Source organism: Penaeus monodon, chromosome 5, assembly GCF_015228065.2.
Source record: "Penaeus monodon isolate SGIC_2016 chromosome 5, NSTDA_Pmon_1, whole genome shotgun sequence".
Lineage (NCBI taxonomy): Eukaryota > Metazoa > Arthropoda > Malacostraca > Decapoda > Penaeidae > Penaeus > Penaeus monodon.
Genome location: NC_051390.1, coordinates 32,234,200 through 32,257,158, shown reverse-complemented (window position 1 = coordinate 32,257,158; position 22,959 = coordinate 32,234,200). Strand labels below are relative to the sequence as shown.

Here is a 22,959-nt window from a genome sequence, read left to right as displayed (position 1 = left end):
CTTTTCGGGACCATGGGGGCCCCACTGGATGAATTGGGGCAGCCCCACTTGGATGGGGCCCAGTATTTTTCCCGGAGGGAGCAATCAATGACCCCCGTCGATGCTTCCACCATTTCCCCCTTTAAACCGCCGTCCCCAAACCGCCCCCATCCTTTTCCCGGGCCGTCTCCGCCACCACCTCCGTTTCCCCCCCCCCCTTTTTCCCCACCCCCAAACCTTTCCATTTCCACCCCCTACCTTCCTCCACATGGCAGACTTCCGGGGGTAAAAAGTAGGGGCCCCCTGTCACACAGGAGAAGCCCATTCGTGATAAACGGGTTGAGTTCTTTTTTTTGGTTTTTTTCCCGACCTTTCCCCGGGAAAAAACAAGGAATCTCTTCAGGACCATAGGGGGAAACACTGGTAAACTTGCGGCGGGCCCTTTGGGTTTTGGCCCCGAAAATTTTCCCGGGAGGGAGAAAATAAATGACGCGCCGTCGATGCTTCCAAAAATTTCCTCCATTACCCCCCGTCCCCCCACCGCCACCTCCTTTTCCCCCCCCGGGTCTCCACCTCCACCTCCGTTTCCGCCGCCCCTCCACCTCCCCCTTTCCTTTTCCCCGTCTCCGTCACCACCCCCGTTTCCGCCGCCCTCCCCCGCCCCCTTTCCGTTTCCCTTTCCTCTTGCCCCCACCTCCTTTTCCCGCCTCCCCAAACCTCCACCTGGGTTTCCCCCGTCTCCACCTCCACCTCCTTTTTCCCCCGGTCTCCACCCCCCTTCCTTTTCCCGGGCCCGCCCCCCGTAAACCACCTCCTTTTTTCCACCGTCTCCATCCCCGTTTCCGCCGTCCCCAAACTTCCGTTTCCACCAAAAAACCCCCTTTTTCCCCGCCGGCCTCCATCTCCTTTTCCACCGTCTCCACCCCCCTTTTCCCACCGTCTCCACCTCCTTTTTCCCCGTCCCCCCCTCCATTTCCCCGCCATTCCCTTTTCATTACATTTTCCCCAACAACTCTTGGGACATTTTTTGGGCAACATATTCTTGCCATGAAAATCCCCATGGGGTTTTTGGCTTGCGTAACGTCATTTTTGGCAGCCCAGAATCTACAGGCCCCTCATTTCATCCTGAAAAGATGTCACCACCTCCTCTCCGTTTCCACCGCTTCCCCCCTATTCCCGTTACTAGCTCCTCCACAGGGCAGACCCCGGAGTAAAAGTACTGCCGCCCACCCCCGGGAAAAGGGCCCATTCTTGATCAAGGTGATTTCTTTTGGGTTTCCCGGGACCTTTTCCAGGGAAGCACAAGGCATTTTCAGGCCCTACGGGGCCCCACGGATGAACTTGGGGCAGCCCCACTTGGAGTGGCGGGAATACTTTCCGAGGGAGAAATTCAATGACGCGGGCCTCATGCTTAACCATTTCCTCCTTTACCCCCGGGCCCCAAACCGCCCCCCCGGGTTTCCCCAGTTTTGTGTCTCCCGTTTCCACCGTTTTCCACCTCCGTCTCCCCCCCCTTCGCCCCCGTCTCCCCTCCGTCTCCCCCGTCTCCCCCCTCCGTCCCCAACCGTCTCCCACCTCCTTTTCCCACCGTCCCCCCTTTCCTTTACCATCTTTCTCCCCCTCCCGTCCCCAAAGGGTCTCCACCCTCCGTCTCCCCCGTCTCCCCCGGGTCTCCCCCCTCCTTTTACCATCGTCTCCCCCTTTCCGTCCCACCTTGGGTTTCCACCGTCTCCACCCCCTCCCTCCCCCCTTTCCCCAAAACCTCCGTCCCCCACCGTCTCCCCCCTTCCTTTACCATCGCCCTCCACCCTTCTTTTCCCACCATCTCCCCCCCTCCGTCTCCACCGTTTTTCCCCCTTCTTTTCCCCCATCCCCACCCCCCGTCTCCACCGCCCTCCACCTCCGTCTCCACCATCTCCACCCCCGTCTCCCCCGTCTCCCCCCCCCCCCTTTTTTACCCCGTCCCCACCTCCGTCTCCACCTTTCTCCCCCTCCGTCTCCCCCCCTTTTCCCCTCCCCCTTTCTTTTTCCCCATCCCCAAACTCCGTCCTCCACCTCCGTCTCCACCTCCTCCCACCTCCGCCCTTTCCACCGTCTCCACCCCCCGGTCTTCCCCTCTCCCCCATTTTCCAATCCGTTTTCCACCCCCGTCCCCCCACCGTCTCCCCCTCCGTTCCATCTTCTTTTCCATTTCCGTCCCCCACCTCCTTTGGGCACCTTCCTTTTCCACCGTCCCCAACCCCTCCGTCTTCCCCGTTCCCCCTTTTCCGTTTCCACCTCCGTCAAAAACCCCTCCGTCTCCACCGTTTCCCACTCCGTCTTCCCCCGTTACCCCCCTCCGTCCCCATTTTTCCGTTTTCCCCCCCCCTCCTTTCCTCCACCTCCGTCTCCCCTTTCCACCTCCTTTTCCCACCCGTCTCCACCCCCCGTCTCCCCCCGCCCTCCACCTCCGTCCCCCCACCATTCCCCTCCGCCCTCCACCCCCTTCCCATCGTCCACCCTCCGCCCTCCAACCCTTCCGCCCTTCACCGTCTCCACCACCGTCTCCACCTCCGCCCTCCATTTCCCGTTTTCCCCTCCGTTTCCACCGTCCCCCACCTCCGTTTTCACCGTCTCCCCCCAATCTCCCCTCCCGTCTCCCCCGTCTCCCCCTCCGTCTCCACCTCCCCCTTCACCGTCTCCACCACCTCCACCTCCGTCCCCCACCGTCCCCACCCCCGGGTTCCCCAAAATCCGCCCCTTCCCCGTCCCCACCATCCCCAAACCTCCGTCTTCCCCGTCCCCCACCTCCTTTCTCCACCCCGTCCCCCCACCCCCGCCCTCCCCGGTCTCCCCCCCGCTCCCCGTCCCCACCTCCGTCTCCGGGGCCCTTTTTGGCTTCCTGACTTTTTGGGTTTTCCCTGACTCTTTGCTTGCAAAATTCTTTGCTTGAGACTTTTTGCTTCCGGACCCCCTTTGTTTCCCAGACTTTTTGTTTTGCAGACCCCTTTGTTCCGGGAACTCTTTGTTTCCGACTCTTTGCTTGCAGCCTTTTTGTTGCGGGGAACCTCTTTGCTTCCCGGATCTTTTGCTTCCCAGCCCTTTTTGGTTTCCTAAACTTTTTTGTTTTGCAGACTTTTGCCCCCTGACTTTTTGCTTGCGGGGACTTTGTCTTCCGACTCTTTGTTTCCGGCCCTCTTTGCTTCCTGACTTTTTTGTTTTCCAACTTTTTTGTTTCCCCTACTCTTTGCTTCAGACTCTTTACTTCCTGACCCCTTTTCCCTTCCCTGCCCTTTTTGGGGTTCCGACCCCTTTGCTTCCAAAATCTTTGCTTGCCAGACTTTTTTACTTGAGACTCTTTGTTTCCTGACTTTTTCCCCTTCCAGACTCTTTATTTGCAGACTTTTTGTTCCTGACTCTTTTGCTTCCTGACCCCTTTGCTTCCTGATCTTTTTTGCAGACTCTTTATTCCGGGACTCTTTGCTTCCAGACCCCTTTTGTTTCCCAGACTTTTTGCTTCCGATTTCTTTGTTTCCCGACTCTTTGTTTGAGCCTCTTTGTTTCCCTGACTTTTTGTTTCCCGGGACTCTTTGTTTTGAGACTTTTTAACTTCCTGATCTTTGCTTCCAAAATTTTTGGCTTGCAGATTCTTTACTTGCAGCCCTCTTTGGCTTCCCGGGATTTCTTTTGTTTCCCCAAAACCCCTTTGTTTGCAGCCCACTTTGCCTCTAAACTCTTTGCTTGCAGAATCTTTTTTTCCCGGAAACTTTTTGTTTCCCGAATTCTTTATTTTCCGATACTTTGTTTCCGGACTTTTTGTTTCCCAAAATTCCCTTATTATTTTCCAGCTTTTTTGTTTCCAGATCCTTTTTTTCCCGGGACTCTTTGCTTCCAAATTCATTAAACTTCCAGACTCTTTTTCCAAAATTCTTTTTTTTCCGGACTCTTTGCTTCCAGTTTCCTTTTTTTCCCGGACTCTTTGTTCCAGTTTCCTTTTTTTCCGGACTTTTTTGCTTCCAAATCATTACTTCCAGACCCCTTTGTTCCGACCTTTTTTTCCCGGGAATCTTTGTTTCCCCCGATCCTTTTTTCCCGGACTCTTTGCTTCCAATTCTTTATTTCCCCAACTTTTTGTTTCCCCAGACCTTTGTCCCCGGGGACTCTTTGTTTCCCTGACTCTTTGCTTGCAGAGCCCTTTGTTTGCGGACTTTTTTGCTTCCCTGACTCTTTGCTTCCAATCCTTTTTTTACCGGACCCCTTTTCCCTGCCAGACCCTTTTTTTTCCAAACCTTTTTTGCTTGGGGACCCCTTTGTTTAAAAATTTTCATTTTTCCAGACTCTTTGTTTCCCCTGTTCCTTTTTTTCCCGGACTCTTTGCTTCCGGGACCCTTTTTGGTTTCCGGATTTTTGTTTTCCAAAATTTCTTTTACTTCCAGACTCTTTGTTTTTCCAGACCCTTTTGGGTCTCCGGACTCTTTGTTTCCTGACTCTTTGCTTCAGAGTTTTTGCTTGCGGACTTTTTTGCTTCCTGACTCTTTTGTTTCCCAAGATCCTTTTTACCGGACTTTTTTGCTTCCAAAACCCCTTTTTTTCCAGACTCTTTGCTTGGGGGAAATTTTTTCCCTTAAAAATTCATTTTTTTCCAGACTCTTTGCTTCGGGCCCTCTTTTGCCCCTAAATTTTTGTTTTCGGACTCTTTGTTTCCCAGATCCTTTTTTTCCCCGGGAACCCCTTTGCTTCCAGACCCTTTTTTTTCCCGGGACTTTTTTTGCTTCCAGATCCTTTTTTTTCCGGACTCTTTGCTTCCAGCCCTCTTTTTTTGCGGACTCTTTGCTTCCGGACTTTTTGGTTTTCCAGACCCTTTTGTTTCCGGACTTTTTGCTTAAAGACCCTTTTTTTTCCAGCTCTTTGTTTCCCCAGTTTCCTTTTTTTCCCCACTTTTTGTTTTCCAATCCTTTTTTTGGGGATCTTTGCTTCCAGACCCTTTGTTTCCGGCCCTTTTTGCTTCCAGACCCTTTTGTTTCCGGACTCTTTGCTTGCGGGATTTTTTTTTTTTCCCGGGGACTTTTTGGCTTCCGGGATCCTTTTTTTCCCGGGAAACTCTTTGTTTCCCCAACCCCTTTGTTTCCGGACCCCTTTGTTTCCGGGACCCTTTGTTTCCGGACTTTTTGCTTCCAGACCTTTTGTTTCCTGGACTCTTTTGCTTCCAAATCCTTTTTTTTCCCGGGAAACCTTTTGCTTCCAGATCCTTTTTTTCCCGGGGACTTTTTTGGGGCTTGCAGATTCTTTTTTCCGGACTTTTTGGCTTCCAGATCCTTTTTTTCCGGACTCTTTGTTCCAGATCCTTTTTTTTCCGGACTTTTTGGGTTCCAAAATTTTTTGTTTCCGACTTTTTTGCTTGCAGTTTCTTTTTTTTTCCGGCCCTCTTTTGTTTTTCCAGATTTTTTGCTTCCAGACTCTTTGCTTGGGGACTCTTTGCTTCCGGACTCTTTGTTTTCCGATCCTTTGTTTGGGACTTTTTGCTTCCAGACCCTTTTTTGGGACCCCTTTGTTTCCCCGACCCTTTTTTTCCCGGGTTCTTTGCTTCCAACCCTTTTTTTCCCCGGGACTCTTTGTTTCCCCGGAGCCTTTTTTTCCCCAACTTTTTGGGGCTTCCAGACCCTTTTTTTTTTCCCGGACTCTTTGTTTCCCCAGATTCTTTGTTTCCGGACTCTTTGCTTCCAATTCTTACTTCCAGACTTTTTCCCTTCCAAAATTCCTTTTTTTTGGGGGACCTTTTTGTTTCCCAAAATTTTCCCTTACTTCCAGACTTTTTTTCCCTTCCAGTTCCCTTTGTTTTCCGGGAAATCTTTGCTTCCAAAATCCTTTGTTTCCGGACTTTTTTTGTTTCCAGACCCTTTTGGGTTTCCCGGACTTTTTGTTTTCCCAAAAATTCCTTAAATTCCAAAAAACCTTTTTTTTGGGTTTTTTCCAGTCCTTTTTTTTGGGGGGACTTTTTTGCTTCCAACCCTTTTGGGTTTCCGGACCCCTTTGTTTTCCAGTTTCCTTTTTGTTTCCGGACTCTTTGTTTCCCAAAATTCATTATTTCCAACTTTTTTGTTTTCCATTTCCCTTTTTTTTTCCCGGGACCTTTGCTCCAGATTTTTTGGGTTTTCCGGACTCTTTGCTTCCAAAATCCTTTTTTTTCCGGCCCTTTTTGCTGCCCAAATTCTTTATTTCCCAAAGACCCCTTTGCTTCTGACCCTTTTTTTTTCCCCAGACTTTTTTGCTTCCAGATCCTTTGTTTCCGGCTCTTTGCTTCCAGACCCTTTTTGTTTCCGGCTTTTTTGTTTCCCAGATCCTTTGTTTGGGGGACTCTTTGCTTCCAGATCCTTTGTGCCCGGGAAACTCTTGCTTCCAGATCCTTTTTTTTCCGGGCCTCTTTTTTCCGGGACCTTTTTCCCGGAAATTTTTGTTTGGGAAAATCCTTTTTTTCCCGGGACTTTTGGCCTCCGACTCTTTGCTTGCAAAATTTTTTATTTCCCAGACTCTTTGCCCCAGCCCTCTTGTTTCCCAATTCTTTTTTTTTCCAGACTTTTTGCTTTGGACTCTTTGTTTTCTAAACCCTTTGCTTCCAATTTTTTGTTTCCATGATACTTTTCTTCCGGGTCCTTTTTTTCAAAGGGAAAAATTTTTCTTTTCCCAATAATTTGGTTTTTTTTTCGGGCTGCCGCAGGACTTTGGACAGTTCCTAAAAAAAATTTGACTGCGGGTCACGGGTACCCCCCACTGCCCCCCACCCTCCTTTTCTTAACAAATTTTGGAAACTTCCAAGCGTGGGTCAAGGGGGCACCGTTCCGGGAAAAAGCACCTTCCTCCCCAGGCCCCCCTTCGCTAAATTTCACATTGAGGGCCAGATCGCATTTGTGAGGTTTTAAAAGGGTTTTGAAGAGAAGGCCGCTATCTCCCAGAAGTTTTGCACTTGCTTGGCCACCCCCCCTGAAACCCGACAGTGAAAATAATTTATAATAAAACAAATTGCCATTGAATTTTTTTCACGTTGTCTTCCTCTTTTTAATTTTTGCCCAAAAAGGGTTTTCATCATTGATATATGGGAAGGCACAGTAGTTCGTTCGTCTGTGTTTATTACGGGGCCCTTTTTTTACCATTTCCGAGGGTTCTTTGGTTTCTGATCCAAATATTAAAAATTGTTTCGTGTTTAATATCAAGGAAAACTTTAGATACAGCAACTATTAACAATGAAAGGTTTTTTTTGGGAACGGGGTAAAAATGAAAAATTAATGAGGAAGTCCCTGGAATTCTAAAGCAAAACATTTCTGAAAGAAAAACGGGTTTTTGGCAGATACCAATGGAAATATTGGACAAGGGTACCATTAAAAAGATTCTAGCATGATATTGAATGTTTTTTGAAACGTTTCCTTTTCCCCTCTTAAAAAGAAAATTGCAGCTGGAAATTTCAGACAATATGCAGGAACTTTTAATGTAATTTAAAAACTAAATGTAAGTGAAAGGGCTTTTGAACGATCCCCCTTTCCCATCAAAAAATACACAACGTCAGGTGGATATCCCGTCGGTGATTATTTTTAAAAAATCGAAGCAGAAAAAAACCATTTTTGATAGTACTTGATATTTTTGAAGTTAAAAATTGCCCGGGAAAAAATTTTTGCTCCCCACCAAACGTCTGCAAAGGGGAAGGGCAAAAGCTATTTACTTTGTTTGAAAGGGAAAAAGAAAACCATTTTAATGGGAAAAAACAAAATTTTTTGGTCGGGAGAAAGGCTCATAAAATTGAAGGAAAACAGGCATAGGGGGGAAAAAGGAAAACCCAAATTCTAGATTTCTAGAGTAATAAAATAAAAACTAAACTGCCAAAAAACAGAGCCATTTCGGGAACAAAGGGGTTTCCCGGCGTTGTCACAGGGGGCAGGTGGGGGGGGCGGGTTTAAAACTTTTGGGGTTTTTTGGGGCAGATCACTTGGGTTCAACCTTTGGCGTTGAACATCAATTTTTTCCGGAAACCCCTCTTAAGGGGGGCCCCACCCAGCCCTGGGGGAAAGGGAAAACCCCAAAGGTTACCCCAACGGCCCCGCACAACCAACAACAACCACACACAAAACACACACAAAAAACCCCAACCCCACAAAAATAATATATATATATATATATTAAATATAAAATATATATTATATATATATAAAATTGCATTTATATGGTATGCATATATAATATATATATTTTAATATATTTAAAAATATATATATATTTTTAAATTATTATATATATTAAAATTTTTATATATATATTGCATACATACACAGAAATTTTAATATCATATGGGGCCCACGGGGGGGCTTAAACATAAAACCAAACCCGTTAGAAAAAAAAAAAAGTATTTATATATAATATTTTATATATATATATTATAATATATACAATTATTTTGGGTGTGTGTGTGTGTGTTTCGTGTAATTCTTTTTCCCCTTTTTCCCCCTTTTTTTTTTCCTTTCTCTTCCACCCTTTCCGTACCCAAACCCAAGGGAGTTAAGAAGTGAAACCACTTCGGATTAAAGCACATCGTTAAACGTTTTTGGATTAAAAACTGTATAGTTGGACTTTTTATTTTAAAACCCCCCAAAAGGGGTGGGGCTGCTAGGGTTCGGGACAGGGGGTGGGGAAAGGGGCGGAAACACAGTGAACCCCTTTCCCAAAGCCGGAACCCGGCCTTTGGGGTTCTAAGCAGGTGAGACTGAAAAACTTTAAAAATGGGGGAAACAAAGGAAAAATAGAAAAAAAAGGAAAAACCCTTTCATAAAATCGTAATTCAAAATAGCCCCCTGACTGTCTTTTGGGAAATCCAAAAAATAAACCCCACATTTTCCAGGAAATTAACCCCAAAGGGGCCCCTTCACTGCTCCGATCAAGAAAATTAAGGAACCCAAAGGATTTGCCCTACAGTGGTACGGTTTGGAGCGATACAGTGGGGGTGATGAAAAAACCCCCAAAACATGGAGTAAAAAATGAACGAAAAAAAAACATATTTTTAAAATTTCGCTAAGCTATCCCTAAAAAATCAGATGAAAAAAGGGCTTATTTTTCTAAAAATCCCTTAAAACCTCTGGCCCTTTATCTAAACCTAGATTAAGGAGCCCCTGTTCCCTAATTATTTAAAGTGTTATTTTTAAATTTTTTACTTGTTTTGGCACTAGTTTTTTTTTCAGGCCCCTATTACCGTTAAAAACAAAAAAAGGGGTTTTAAAAAAAATCATAAGGGGTGGGAAAAAGAAGACGGGCCCAGATAGGGGAAAGGGAAAGTACCCATGTTTCTAGACTAGATTTTGAGCAAAAGAATTTTATTGGGCAAATAAGTGACAGCCCCGGACCGACTAAAAAAAAGAGAACAAAGAGATAGCAGGTACTTTACAAGCGTCGCAGTGGGTTTAAAAGGCAAACGGCAGTTTTACGGGGTTGCGGTTTGAGAAGGGGGCCTTCGCCCGGGGGCCCCCCACGTTTCCCAGGTCGTCGTCACCCCCCTGGGACGGGAAAGGGGAAAACCCCCGGTGCAAAGAAAATTTTTTTGAAGGGGGGGCCGGGGGCGTCCCTCGGGGTGGGCCCCCACCCCTTTTCACCGGGATTGAAGTTTTAGGGTTTGGAAAGGGGGTTTTTCTGTATGGGAGAAAGGGAAAAAATTTCAAAATTTCGTAAGGGAATCGTGGGGGAGTCCCTTTTTGGGTCTTTTTTTTTTTTATATGGTATGTAAGGGGTTAAAAGGGGGGCTTTGGATGTGATTTGGTGGTTTCAGAAAAAGAAAGTGTAATCAAAATTTTGGGTAAAGGGAAAATTTTTATTGAAGAACCTTTACGGAAAAATTTCAAAAAAAAAGGGGAATGGGAAATTTAAATTTGCGTTTTAGTTTTAAAAACCCTGCAAAACTAACGACAGTGAACAAAAATGTTTTATATGCTGGTAAAATATGCTTTGAGTCCCCACTACATGGGGGCTGTTCGTTTTTTATTTCCCTAAAAAAAAAATTAATCTTATGCTGGCACAATTTTAACCCAAAGAAGGGGAAAATAAATGATTGGATAGTTCGGGTTTCTCCCCGGCTTTTTGGGGAATCCCTTTCTTTTCTGTTTTTTAAACTTATGCCTTTCCTCCCCGCATTCACTGTCCTTTTTTCCATAGTTTCCCTTCCTATTTCAGCCCCTTTTTAAATTTTGCCCTTTAAAAAGGATTTGTTTTTCGGTTTTGCCCTTTTTTCTCTAAACCCTTCTTTTTTTCACCATTTTCTGGGCCCTTTTTCCCCTTTTTTTTTTTCCCCTAATATTCAACCCCTTCCTTTTTTTCTTTTACATTTTCTTTCCAGATCCTCTGTCAAACCCCTTTTTTTCCTATTCTTGCCTTCTCTACCTTTTATCATTCGCTCCCGTTTTTCACCTTTACATATGGGACCCGGCAACGCAAATGGGCGTAATCTTTGGGAGAAGGTCCCGGGGGGGGCCCTAGAAGCCGTCCCCGTCCAAAGGGGAGGTCGGCTGTTTAATAGTGTATGTTTTGGGGTCGGGGGGTCCTGCCAAAAAGGGCAAAGGAAACAGGGTTCCCCTGCAACAACACTGATTTTTTTAAAAAGGAGTTTTTAAAACTTTTTTTTTTAGGGAAAAAAATTAAATTGAAATTTCTATGTTTTCTAATTTGTGAAGGGTTTTCTTTGGTTTGTTTTTTGGACTTATCATTCTTTTATCTCTTTTCTTTTAAGGAAAGGGTTACGACAAAGTAACAAATGGAATAAAGACCTTTTTGGGAAAAAAAACGAATGCGGGGATCCTTTTTTGCCTTACTTTATTCTCCCAAAATTTTTTCCCTTAGCTAAAAAGGTTAAACCAAAAAAGTATAAAAGGGGGAGCCATATTTTTAAAAAATTCTCTTACCCGGGTTTTACCAGGAGTGGGAGCAAATGCTTAAACCCCCACTAGAAGGGAAAAAAGGACCGTGGGGGGGCCGTCCCCTTTCGTCAGGCCAGAAAACTCCTCCCCTACTTTCCCAAAAAACCCCGGGTCCCCCTTCGCCTCGAGTCGAGAAGGGGGAAATCAACGGGGTCCAGCTTTTTTACGCATCCCCGGGCAGGAAACCTCTTTCGGGTCGACGTAGGGCGCCGCCCGTGTGCCCTTTCCCGGGGGGGACAGGCGCTTCAAATTCCATTCCCCCTTAAAGCCCCTTATCAAAAAGTTAAAATGTCAGAAATTTCTTTCGTGTTTTTTTTGGTTGACTCCCTGCATTTCAAAACGGGAAAGGTTTTTTTTCCCATAAAACCAAAAACATAAAATATACGCGAGAATAAACGGACTTTATATCTCTTATTAGAAAATAAAAAGTCGTCCCCTTCAAAAAATCAATGGGAAATGATGAAGGAAACCCCCCTTTTAAATTTTTGGGAAACTGTGTTTTTCCCGATGGGGGGACCTTAATTCCGCATTTTCTTTTAAATTTTACGAAAACACAAAAGAGAGGAAAAATAGCGTTTTTTTTTTCTTTACTTACTGATATGGGGGTTTTTTACATAATTTTCCCCAATTGGGGTGGGTTTTTAAAAATTATAAAATAACAGTTACCCAATTTATGTAAAAAGTATTTTTAAATCATTAAAAAACGAGTAGAAAGGCATTTTTAAACAAACCCCCATAAGAAAAATAAGCGTTTTATTAAATCAACTTTAAGCGTATGTATATGTTTTATTTCATAACCCCACAAACAAAAGTATGAAAACAAAAAAACAAAAATTTTTTTTGCTCTCTCTCTCTCTCTCTCCTTTTGTTCTCTTTATAATTTTAAAATTTTAAAAATATATATATATATATATATTTATATTATATATATATTTTAATATATAAAAATTATATATATATATATTATAATATTATATATTAAATTAAAAATATCTATATATATAAAACTTTCATACAACACGCAAAAACATACAGGGACGCACGCACAGACACACCACACACATATGTTTTTTTGGGGAAAATGGATATATATATATAATTTAAAATTATATTTCCCTACATTTTATTATATATATATATATATTTTATATATAATTTTATATATTTTTTTATTAAAATAAAATTTTTAAAATATTTTTTAAAATAAAATATTATATTATATTAATATATAAAATATATATATGTATGTTAGATTTTTAATACGTAAAACATATTTTACAGACTACACACTTTTTCATCTAATTTCTATAACAAACATCTATCTATTTTTTAACCCCCAAAATGTATGTAAAAATATATGGTGTGTTTATATGATATATTTCCCCCAAAACAAAATACCCAACATAAAATATGGTAGGTTTTTAAAATATAAAAATTATATATTATAAAATATATATTTGTTTTTATTTTATTTATACTTTATATATATATATATATTATATATATATAAACAATATTATATAAAAATATATATATATTTTATATTATTATAATTTTTATTTATAATTTTATATTATATAAAAATAATTTTTGTTTTTTTTATTTTTCACACAAAACCCCAAACTCATCCCCTACACCCCAACCCACACATCACACACATACACAAAAAAGGGGACTGCACACAATTTCACACACATATATGTACCCATAGTATATATTGTTTTACCCTATTTTAAAAAATTTTCAATATATACACATTTTTTTTTCTTCTTTTTTGGGAAATTTTCCGCATTTTATAGTCTTTACGTTGTAACAGCCAGAACTTCCTGCCGCCAAAATCTCAATTCATCCGGGTTTGGGGCTGGCTCGGGACCTTCCCCCTGGACCCGCCTATAGGCCCAAACGAGGTGAATGTCCCCTTGGGGCCAGGGAAAAAAAAACGCGGGCCCGGGTGGTGACTCGAACTTTATGAGGGCTTTGAGTCCATACTCTATCCACTCGGTCAAATAAAATAAAATATATATATATATTATAAAATTTTGTATATAATTATATAATATAATTATATTTTTATCCTATAAAATATAAAGAATTTTATTTTAAAATTATACATAAAATATGTTAAATACAAATGTATATGTATGTACACCCCCACCAAAAAAAACACCACACACACAACACCACAAACACACACAAAATAATATATAATAAATATATAAAATATAATATAATTTTATAAAATTAATAATATAATATCTTGTGTGTTTTGGTGTAATTTTTATGTAGGGTTTTATTTCCTTTGTTATTAAAATTTGGGATTTTCTATTAAAAAATAATATACCCATATTAAAACCCATATTTTTTTATATGTATATATATGTTTTTATATATGGAAAATTTTATTCATATTAGCATATATTATAACATATAAATGTAAAAATATATATGTATATGTATGTATAAAACACACCCAAACACACCACACACACACACCGCCCCACAACAAAACACACACACTTAATAATATATAAAAAATTTAATATATATCTATATATATATAATATAGAAAAATTTTAATATATATATAAAATATATATTATTATATATATTTTATTTTTTTATATAAATATAATATTTTAAAAATATATTAATTCCCATAATATAATATATATTAATTTATCACTTTTAATTTTAAAAATAATATAATTTTATATATATTAAAATATAAAATAAAAAATAATATATCTTTTTTAAAAACCCTGCATACAAACCCTACATCCCTACTTACCCCCTATATTTTTATATAAAATAATAATATATATATATATAAAATATATATATAAAATAATATGCCCTGTGTGGTTTTGCGTGTGGGCGTGTGTGGTGTGTGTGTGTGTATGTGTGTGGTTTCCCGGGGTGTGGTGGGGTGGGGTGTTTTGTGGGGGTGTGTGTGTGTTGGTGGTGTGTGTGTATTGTGTGTGTTTGTGTGTGGGATGGGGTTTGGGGTGTGTGTGGGGTTTGTGTGTGTGTATGTTGTATTTTTATGGATGTATGTAGTATAAAAATTATATAAATTTTTAACTAATTTTAATTAAAATATATATAAATATAATATAATAAAAGTGTGTGTGTGGTTTTGTGTGGGGTGGTGTTTTTGGGTGTGTGTGTGGGTTTTTGTGTGTGTGTGTTTTGGTGCTTGTGTGTGTGTGTGTGTGTGTGTGTGTATGCCCCTTTTATAAAGCCCCCCCACACACCCACACAACACCCCCACACACAACCCCATATGTATATATATACCCCTAAAAATAATAATTTAAAATATTATATATATATATATATATTATATTGTATGTGGGATTTTTTTACATACATATATATAAATATATAGATTTATAGGGATATAAAAAACATCTAATCTATATCTACAAAATTTTTTATATATAAAAATTTTTTATATAATATGGATATATTATATATAATATTTTAATATATATATAAGTATTATATATAATATATAATATATTAATATTATATATATATATAATATATATAATACATACACCACATATCCTTATACCCCACACGCACACAACCCCATGTATAAATGCATATATAATATATATTAATTTTATTATATATTTTAATATATATATATATTTTATTATATAAAATTTTAAACTATATATTAAAAATCTTTTTGAATTATTAAAATTTTGTGTGTAATATATACCCTATATATAATGCATCACACACACATACACTACCACACACACACCCCACCCCACACACACACACACACATATATATGTATATTTTTATATAATTATACATTTTTATTATAATCATAAAATATATATATATATATTGTTTTAAAATTTATATATTTTTTATATATATTATATGTGTGTTTTTTGTGTGTGTGTAAAGCCTATTTTATATATGCACTATATGTATGTATATATATAGTGTGTTGTTGTGTTGGGTGTGTGTGTGTGTGGTGTGGTGGTGTGGTGTAATGGGGTATACATATTTACATATATATATATATCATAGATATATGTATATAGATCGATATATATATATGTTGTATGTATAATCGATATATAGTATATATATCTATATACTATTAGATATATATATATATCTAGTATATACATATAATTATCTATATCGTATATGTGTATAGTTACATATATATCCCATACCCCACAACCCACCACATACACCGCCACACACACAAACACACACACACAGACACTAGCACACACACACACACCCACACACCACACACCACATATATATATATTATATATATATGTATATATATATAATAATATGTATATAATATACTAGATATATATATATATATGTGTGTGTGTTTGTGTGTGTGGTGTGGTGTGTGTGTGGTGGGGGTTGTTTGGTGTGTTTGGTGTGTGAGTGTGGTGTCCCTGCGCGTGTGTGTGTGTGGTGGGTGGTGTTGTGTGGTGGTGGTGTGGTGTGGTACATGTGTTTGTGTGTGTGTGTGTGGTAAATGATATATATGGATATATACACATATATGCATATATAAATATATATATACCACATTTAATATTAGATGTAGATGCATATATATATATATAATAATATATAATAATATAATATATACATATATAGATATATAATATATATATATATATATTATATAATAGATATAATTATATATGTATTATATATATATAAATTATATATATTATATATATATATATAGATATATATATATATATTATATTATATAGGTGTGTGTGGTGTGGGTGTGTGTGTGTGTGTGTGGTGTGTGTGTTTGTGTGTCCTGTTGTTCCTTGTGTGTGTTTGTGTGTGTGAGTGTGTGTGTGTGTGGTGTGTGCCTAATTACATATATATAGATATATATAATATATATAGTATATATGATATATATATATAGTGTATATAATATTATATGATATATACACTATATATATATAAATATATTATATATATATATATATATATATATATTATATAATAATACTATATACATATATATATATATATATATATATATAGATATTATACTCTGTGTTGTTGTGTTGTTGTTCCTATATATCCCTATCCTCTCTCTATAGCTCATTTCTATAGATGTATCTATTATATTATCTCTACTCTAGTTATCTATTACTGATATAGTATCTATATAATATCTAATCGCATATAGATATCTATGCTATATCTAGTATTATATATATCTGTTGTGTGTGTTTGTATGTGTGTTTCACTATATATTTATATATCTATATATCTATATATACATATATATATATATTATAACTATATACATAATATGTATGGTAATTAATAACAATTATATATATACATCTATCCTATCTATCTATCTAATCTTATCTATCTATTCTATCTATCTATGTATCTACTCTTTGCTCCTCTCTCTCTCTCGTTCTCGTCTCTCTGCTCTCTCCTCTCGCTCTCCTCATCTCCCCTCTCGCTTCTCTAGTATATATATATATATATAATCTTATAATATAATAATAATATATTATGTAATTTATATATATAATATATATATATATAATTAATATATATATATATCCCTGTATATATGTACATGCTTATGATCTATCTTATCTATCTATCTATCTATCTATCTATCTAGTCTTTCTATCCTATATATATAGTATATATATATATAATATATTATATATATATATATATAGTAGAGAGAGAGCGAGAGAGAGAGAGAGAGAAGAGGAGAGATTTAATAAAATATAATAATATATATATATAATATATATATATATATTATATATATATTATATTATCGTGCATATACATCTGTATATCTATATATATATAATATAGATAATTATATCTATCTGCATCTATAATCTATATCAGATATATCTCTATGTCTGTATATAGTTTTTGTAATATATTAGATAAGTATCTGGTAATCTATAGATATAGCTATATATAATATCTCTCTATCGTCTTTAATAGATTCATTACTTCATATATTCAATATATCATATATATCTATATATATATCTATATAGATATATCTTTATCTATATATATATATTATATTTACATTTGATATATAATATAGATTCATACCTACAATTTTATAAATATATTATACATATAATCATATTTATGTACTATATATGGTATATATATATATATATCTATATATATATATATATATATATATATGGGTGTGTTGGTGTGTGTGTGTGTGTAATGTGTCTACATGTTATATATGGTCCTATATATAGTAATATAGACCCATATCTTTTATATATAGGTATGTGTGGGGTTATACATATCTACTTTTTTATCTATAACATATGTATATATATGTTAAATGACATATTTATTAAATTTTATGTATTATGTGTGTTCTATAGATGGTATATGTATGTATATACATATAATTGATATAATTATATATAAATATAGTCTATATAGAATCTATCTATATATACACACCTATTATATTCATCATCAATCCAATCAAGGGCTAACCGCCGACGGGGGTGCCAATGGCCGCATCCACCCTTCGCTTTTCCAGCCACGAGGATCCCTCGAAGGCGAGTCTCCCGGCAGGCCCCAGCCATCTCTAATTCCTCGTGACGGGTCCTCTCGAGCTGGCCCAGCCATGGACTCTGGGTCCGTCCCCTACTAGCACGCCTCCTCCCACCCGTGGTTGTCCTTCCGCAGAGAGACAACCTGAATGTTGCAGTTCGTCCACAGGACACGAACCTAGGGTGCCCATATAGCCTGAGTTGGCGATCCCAGATATGCAAGTAACAGGTCCCATTCTCTCTCACAGTTGTAACCGCCGGTTTTGGACATGTGGTCCTGCCCAACTAGTACCCCATGATCCGGCTAAGGTCCCCTTGTTACAAATAAAGGGCATCAAGATGAGACCTCCGAAAGAACACTGTATAGCGTGTAGGTTTTGCTTTCTATACAGCAAAATGGAACGTATCCAGAGGCCTTTGGAAAGACACACAGCTTGGTCCTTCTGGCCATAGGAACCGACATCCTCCAACGCTCTTGCTTCATCTAGTTCATGCTCCTTGTTGCCAGAACAATCCCTCTATTAAACTTCTTTGTCCGGACAGCCCAGAGATTATGGACGAATGCTACCAAAGGGTCTGTAAAACTCTATGTAAACTTCAACGGTCCTCGCCGCAAGCATGGATCGACTGGAAGCGTCCCTAACACCCCCAAAGAAATTCCTGAATCCTTTGGTCTTGGTCCAGGAGACCCTCTAGGCCTAGGGTCTTCACCTCAATTGCTAAATGCAATTCAAGAGCCGCCCACATTGACATCCAAGGAAACCAGATAGGAATAGCCACACAATCGTCAGCCAAGTTCCCAAGGTCTGAGACCTTGATATTTGCCTATTGTTGCTCCACACTGATTTGCTAGTAGCTCTGGCCCATGTTGAAAAGTGTTTGGTGCAGAGACACAGCCTCGCCTCACCCCTGGGGAATTAACAGGGAAGAATTTCGACCAGACCACACCACACTTTACAGCACTTTTCAGTCCAAGTAAAAAAAAAAGCTTGCTATTTTGGCCCAAAATCTGTGTCCGGAATTCCATATGAGTCCTCAGGATCTCCCATAAGCGATTCCCGATCACGGTCAAACGCCTGTCTTGAGGTCCATGTAGGTTGTACAACCCACGACATACTATGAACAGTGTTCCCCAATTACTCGAAGCTGCTTAGTAACTCGGTAATATTGTGGAACTTGCCAGGAGTAACTCCAGAACCTTTTCCGGGGGTCTCTGATTGCCTCATTATTGGGTTGCGGATTCCGTTTTCAAAAGAATGTGGGCGAGAACCCTTGCTTGGTAATGCAGAGCAGGTAATGCCACGGTTAGGTCCAATCCCGCGATCCCCTTTCCCCTTTCCCAGAGAGGGATGACCACGGAGGCCCCTCAGCAGTCCAGGGGGAATGGTACCAGACTGCCAGATGGAAGTCAGGACTGTATGCAGGGCCCCCAAGAACAATAGGTTTACCCCCAGCCTTTTTAGCAGTTCAGCAGGGATCATCACATAGCCTGCAGCTTTCCCACTCTTCCATCTTTTGGTAAATCGCCATCCTTCCTCTGGTTTAGGGTAGAGGTTCCTCATGATGGGTGGTCCGGCAACAATGGCACTGTGACCATCCCCTTGCAAATCCAAGCGAACTGTTGGAGGTCTAACCTGGTACAACTGCTCAAATACTCAGCCCAACGGTTCACGAACCCAACATGATCTGAAGGTGAATCCGTCCATCCGTCTGATTGACTGCAGTCCAATCTGTTAGGGAGTGCTGAGATTTTCAGCTTTCTCATGGCCTTGGTAGGCAGGGTGAAGGTCCAATCTAGCCTAAGAACTGGCCTTCAACCTCCCCTCATTAAGAATCCTAAATGAATGTTCCTTTGTCCCCTTCTCGCAGTTTCCGGAGCCCCTACACACCATGGAGTGGATGCAAAGACTTTGATTACCATTCAAAACCGAGCCCTTGCGACAATGGAAACCTCCCGGAGCTGCTTTCGATTGTTTTGCCTTGAAGAGCTCCCTCAGAGCAACGGGGTCACATCCAGGTTTGTCGAGTTCTGTGAATTGGTCGAGACTGCCATGTGAACCCCGGGCACACTCCTACTCCCTTAGTCTGTCCAGGTGCAAACCTTAGGGTTGGCCACCGGAGGGACGGGGGGTGTTGAAGAGTGTACCCGTAGGTAAGCCACAACCCAGCTATGGTCATATGCCACAGAACTCGCGGACTCCGGTAAATCCTGCATTCTGGCCGATCTTCAATCGCGTGCTAAAAAAGAATGTGGTCATCTCCTTGGCCACTGTACCCGTTCGCTGTATATGTCCGCTTGCGGGGTTGGAGCGCTGGTACCAGGAGGCCAGAAATCCTCATTTTGTGGGACCTAGCAAAATCTCGAGAAGGGAAAGGCTATTCTCGCTTGCTGGGTATCAGCTTCCCCCGAAGCACCATGGGGTTGCTGGGACAGACATATAAATGTGCTCAAGTCAGCAGCCAGATACCGGCATTGAGGTTGCCCAGAACAATGCGAAGATCTCGCTTGGGGCAATTTGTCTGCCAAAGATGCAAGTTTGGTGTAAACGCCTCTTTCACATCAATTTTTACATACAACGGTATGAGTGTATACAGCAAATAATAGACATTAAGCCAAAAGCATGCTTCAGTTCTGAATGCATAAGACGCTCATCAACCGATGTCACCTCAACTACCGGATGCTGAAGTCCGGCTGGAGATTGGCTGGGTTATACGTGAACATGGTCGTGAAGAAAATCCAAAATTCTCAGTACACCTATGCCAATTAAATACGCGAGGCTTGTATATTCCACAAGTTTATTCAATTCACCGTAAAATGGTTGAAAATAACAACAATTCTCATACTAGAATAATACTTACATGCAATGACGTTCATGAATATATTAAAAGAATTTTTACTAATTTTAAAGAATCCTTGTACATACAAACCACATATGATCAAAATTTTTCCGGAGAAAATAACAACAACATTTTCATAAAAATCATTTTCAATTAGGACAGTGGAAAAAAGAAGTATTTCAACTTGCACCATCAGCATCCCAGTCCTAGTAGACAGTCCCAAGTCCCCCTCATGGACACAGTTTCAACAACAAACTCCTAAACAACATTAAAACTCTTTGTGAACATTTTGCCAAAAGTTCCATCCATTCCCCATTATCATCTTGTATCATTTACTTGTTTACTGATAGTTCATTTTATATTTACAATACAACTGTAAGAATTATATCATTAAACGTTACATACTTCAAAGTCTGTTTCAGATATTCTATTACCTCCCCTAAATACTGGGAAATTTTATATCCACCTCACATCATGCCTTCCGCCAAAACATGGCTTAAAAACAAAGCACTGCCACAATGCTTTGCGGGAGATACTACAAAACAAAAAATCCACATTTTTCAATTTTCTCTAAACAAAGATTAATTCCATTTATTTTCAGATACTATTTATGTGCAGCAGCACAAAGTAACAAATATTAACATGGTATGGCTAACACCCTGGAGGTGGTGAACCATCGCTGCAGGCCCCCGCATTAAGTAGGTTGTACCCAGCCACACTGATCGTGCCCACTTACCAGGTCTTCTCAAACCTCTTGATAAGACAGCCACCTCCAAACTCCCAGTTGCCTCAATTCCCCGAGATATCAGAAGTGTAACGATCTCATCCTCCCGCAAGGACCGGATGTTTTTCAAGCCAAGAAGCGCCTACCCAGAAAGCAACGAGGACGCCTGAGGTTAAGCCCTCGGTTGTCCTCTGGGTGCACGCCACCTCTGCTTGCCCCCAACCGATGGCTGGCCAACACAAATACAGGGTGTTTTTTGGCGCTGTGGTACTGTGCCCCATCTGCCTGTGGGTTTCCCGAGCCTTATGCCCACAGGCTTCAATGGTGGGTTTGGCACCGGTGGCGCAGGCGGGAAACGATTAACCTCTCATTCAATCCTGCGCCCCACATTTTGCCTCCCAGCGGGACCCCACGCCTGCCCTTGCTTGCTGGGTGGGATGGGGAAACACCCCTCCCCCCAGCATAATTATCCATTTAATTGAATATGTTTTGCCGAATGGGTCTTTCTGGGGGAGAAGGACTGGCAAGTGCCCACCCTCCCCCAAGCGCCCCCATTACCCAGGGGTGGCTAGGGGGGCAGGAGTTGTGTAAGGAGCCAAAGCCGGGTCCCAACATGCCGGTAGCCATAGCTTCTGTATCTCTGGGCCTCCTGCTGCCTCCGAGATCCCCCCCAGTTTTAGCCCTGGGACTGCAAGGTACCCCGTTAACCCATGGTGGCCTCGACAGGCACTGGCAAAAGTCCCTTTTGAGTAATAGATGCGGCTGTGGACCTGGCGGGAGACTTTATGCAAAAGCTGCTCCCTTTTCCGCACTGAGTTAGCCAGTGGTGGACAGCTGCAAGCGAGAAGCAAGCAAGCACTTTTCACTCTATCTAGGCTTACCACACCATCTCTTTCACATTTATATACATATAGTTTATCAGTAGTTTCATATATATTGTAATTTTATGTATATATACATATATGTGCATATATACACTATACATCCTATTAGTTTTTATATATAATAGTAATATATCGATATCTATAATATATATATATATATGTATTATATACGTGTGTGTTTATTGTATCTATCTATATATATATATATATATATATATATATATATATATATATATATATATAGTATATATGAATATAATAATGTATACATACATAATATATATATCTAATATGTGTATATGAATATATATAGTTACATTAATATAATAACTACATATTAAACATACTACCACACACACACACACACACACACACACACACACACACACAAACACATATTAAATATATATCTATCTATATATATATATATATATATATTATTATATATATGGTGTGTGTGTTGTGTGTGGTGTGTGTGTGTTTCTGGTGTGGTGTGTATGTATGCATATCTATATCTATATATCTTATATAGAATTATCATATATATCTATATAATATAAATATAATATGCAATGTATGTTATGTTATTAATGGTATACATATACATATATATATTAATATATATAATACATTTTGTTAAAGTATCAAGAGTGGTAATTTAGTAATTATAATCCCTTTATTTTTATACTTTTTATGCTTTCTTTATAACCCTCAATTATGCTTTCAGTTATAAATCTTCTTATGTTTGTAGTAGAGGTGATTAGAGGTTGGGAACTGAAATGATTAAACGAGCTCCTTACCATTTGATTAATATTTTCTGTCATTTATAAACAATACCGTCACCCTATTGCCTATTCGATCTCTCAGACTAATTGCCAAATCCAGATCGTTTCCTGACCCTACCCTAACCAAAAAATGACCCAACAAGCAACAAAAATCAAAATCGAACCCCACACCACACACACAGCTATCTATCTCTCCTCGCTCCGTCTCCTCCTCTCCTCTTCTCGCTC

General features: G+C 39.6%; 1 protein-coding gene across 1 annotated transcript; it reads right to left on the bottom strand.

Annotated features, from left to right (window-relative positions):
* Nucleotides 1–3,349: 3,349 nt before the first annotated feature.
* LOC119573536 (cyclic nucleotide-gated cation channel beta-1-like) lies at nucleotides 3,350–17,797 on the bottom strand. The gene is made up of 6 exons (XM_037920749.1): nucleotides 17,793–17,797; nucleotides 17,492–17,696; nucleotides 6,220–6,392; nucleotides 4,389–4,562; nucleotides 4,104–4,255; nucleotides 3,350–3,708 (listed from the first exon to the last, which is right to left on the bottom strand). The coding sequence occupies exons 1-6, from the start codon at nucleotides 17,795–17,797 to the stop codon at nucleotides 3,350–3,352; spliced, it is 1,068 nt and encodes a 355-aa protein (XP_037776677.1).
* Between the last annotated feature and the right edge of the window lie 5,162 nt (nucleotides 17,798–22,959).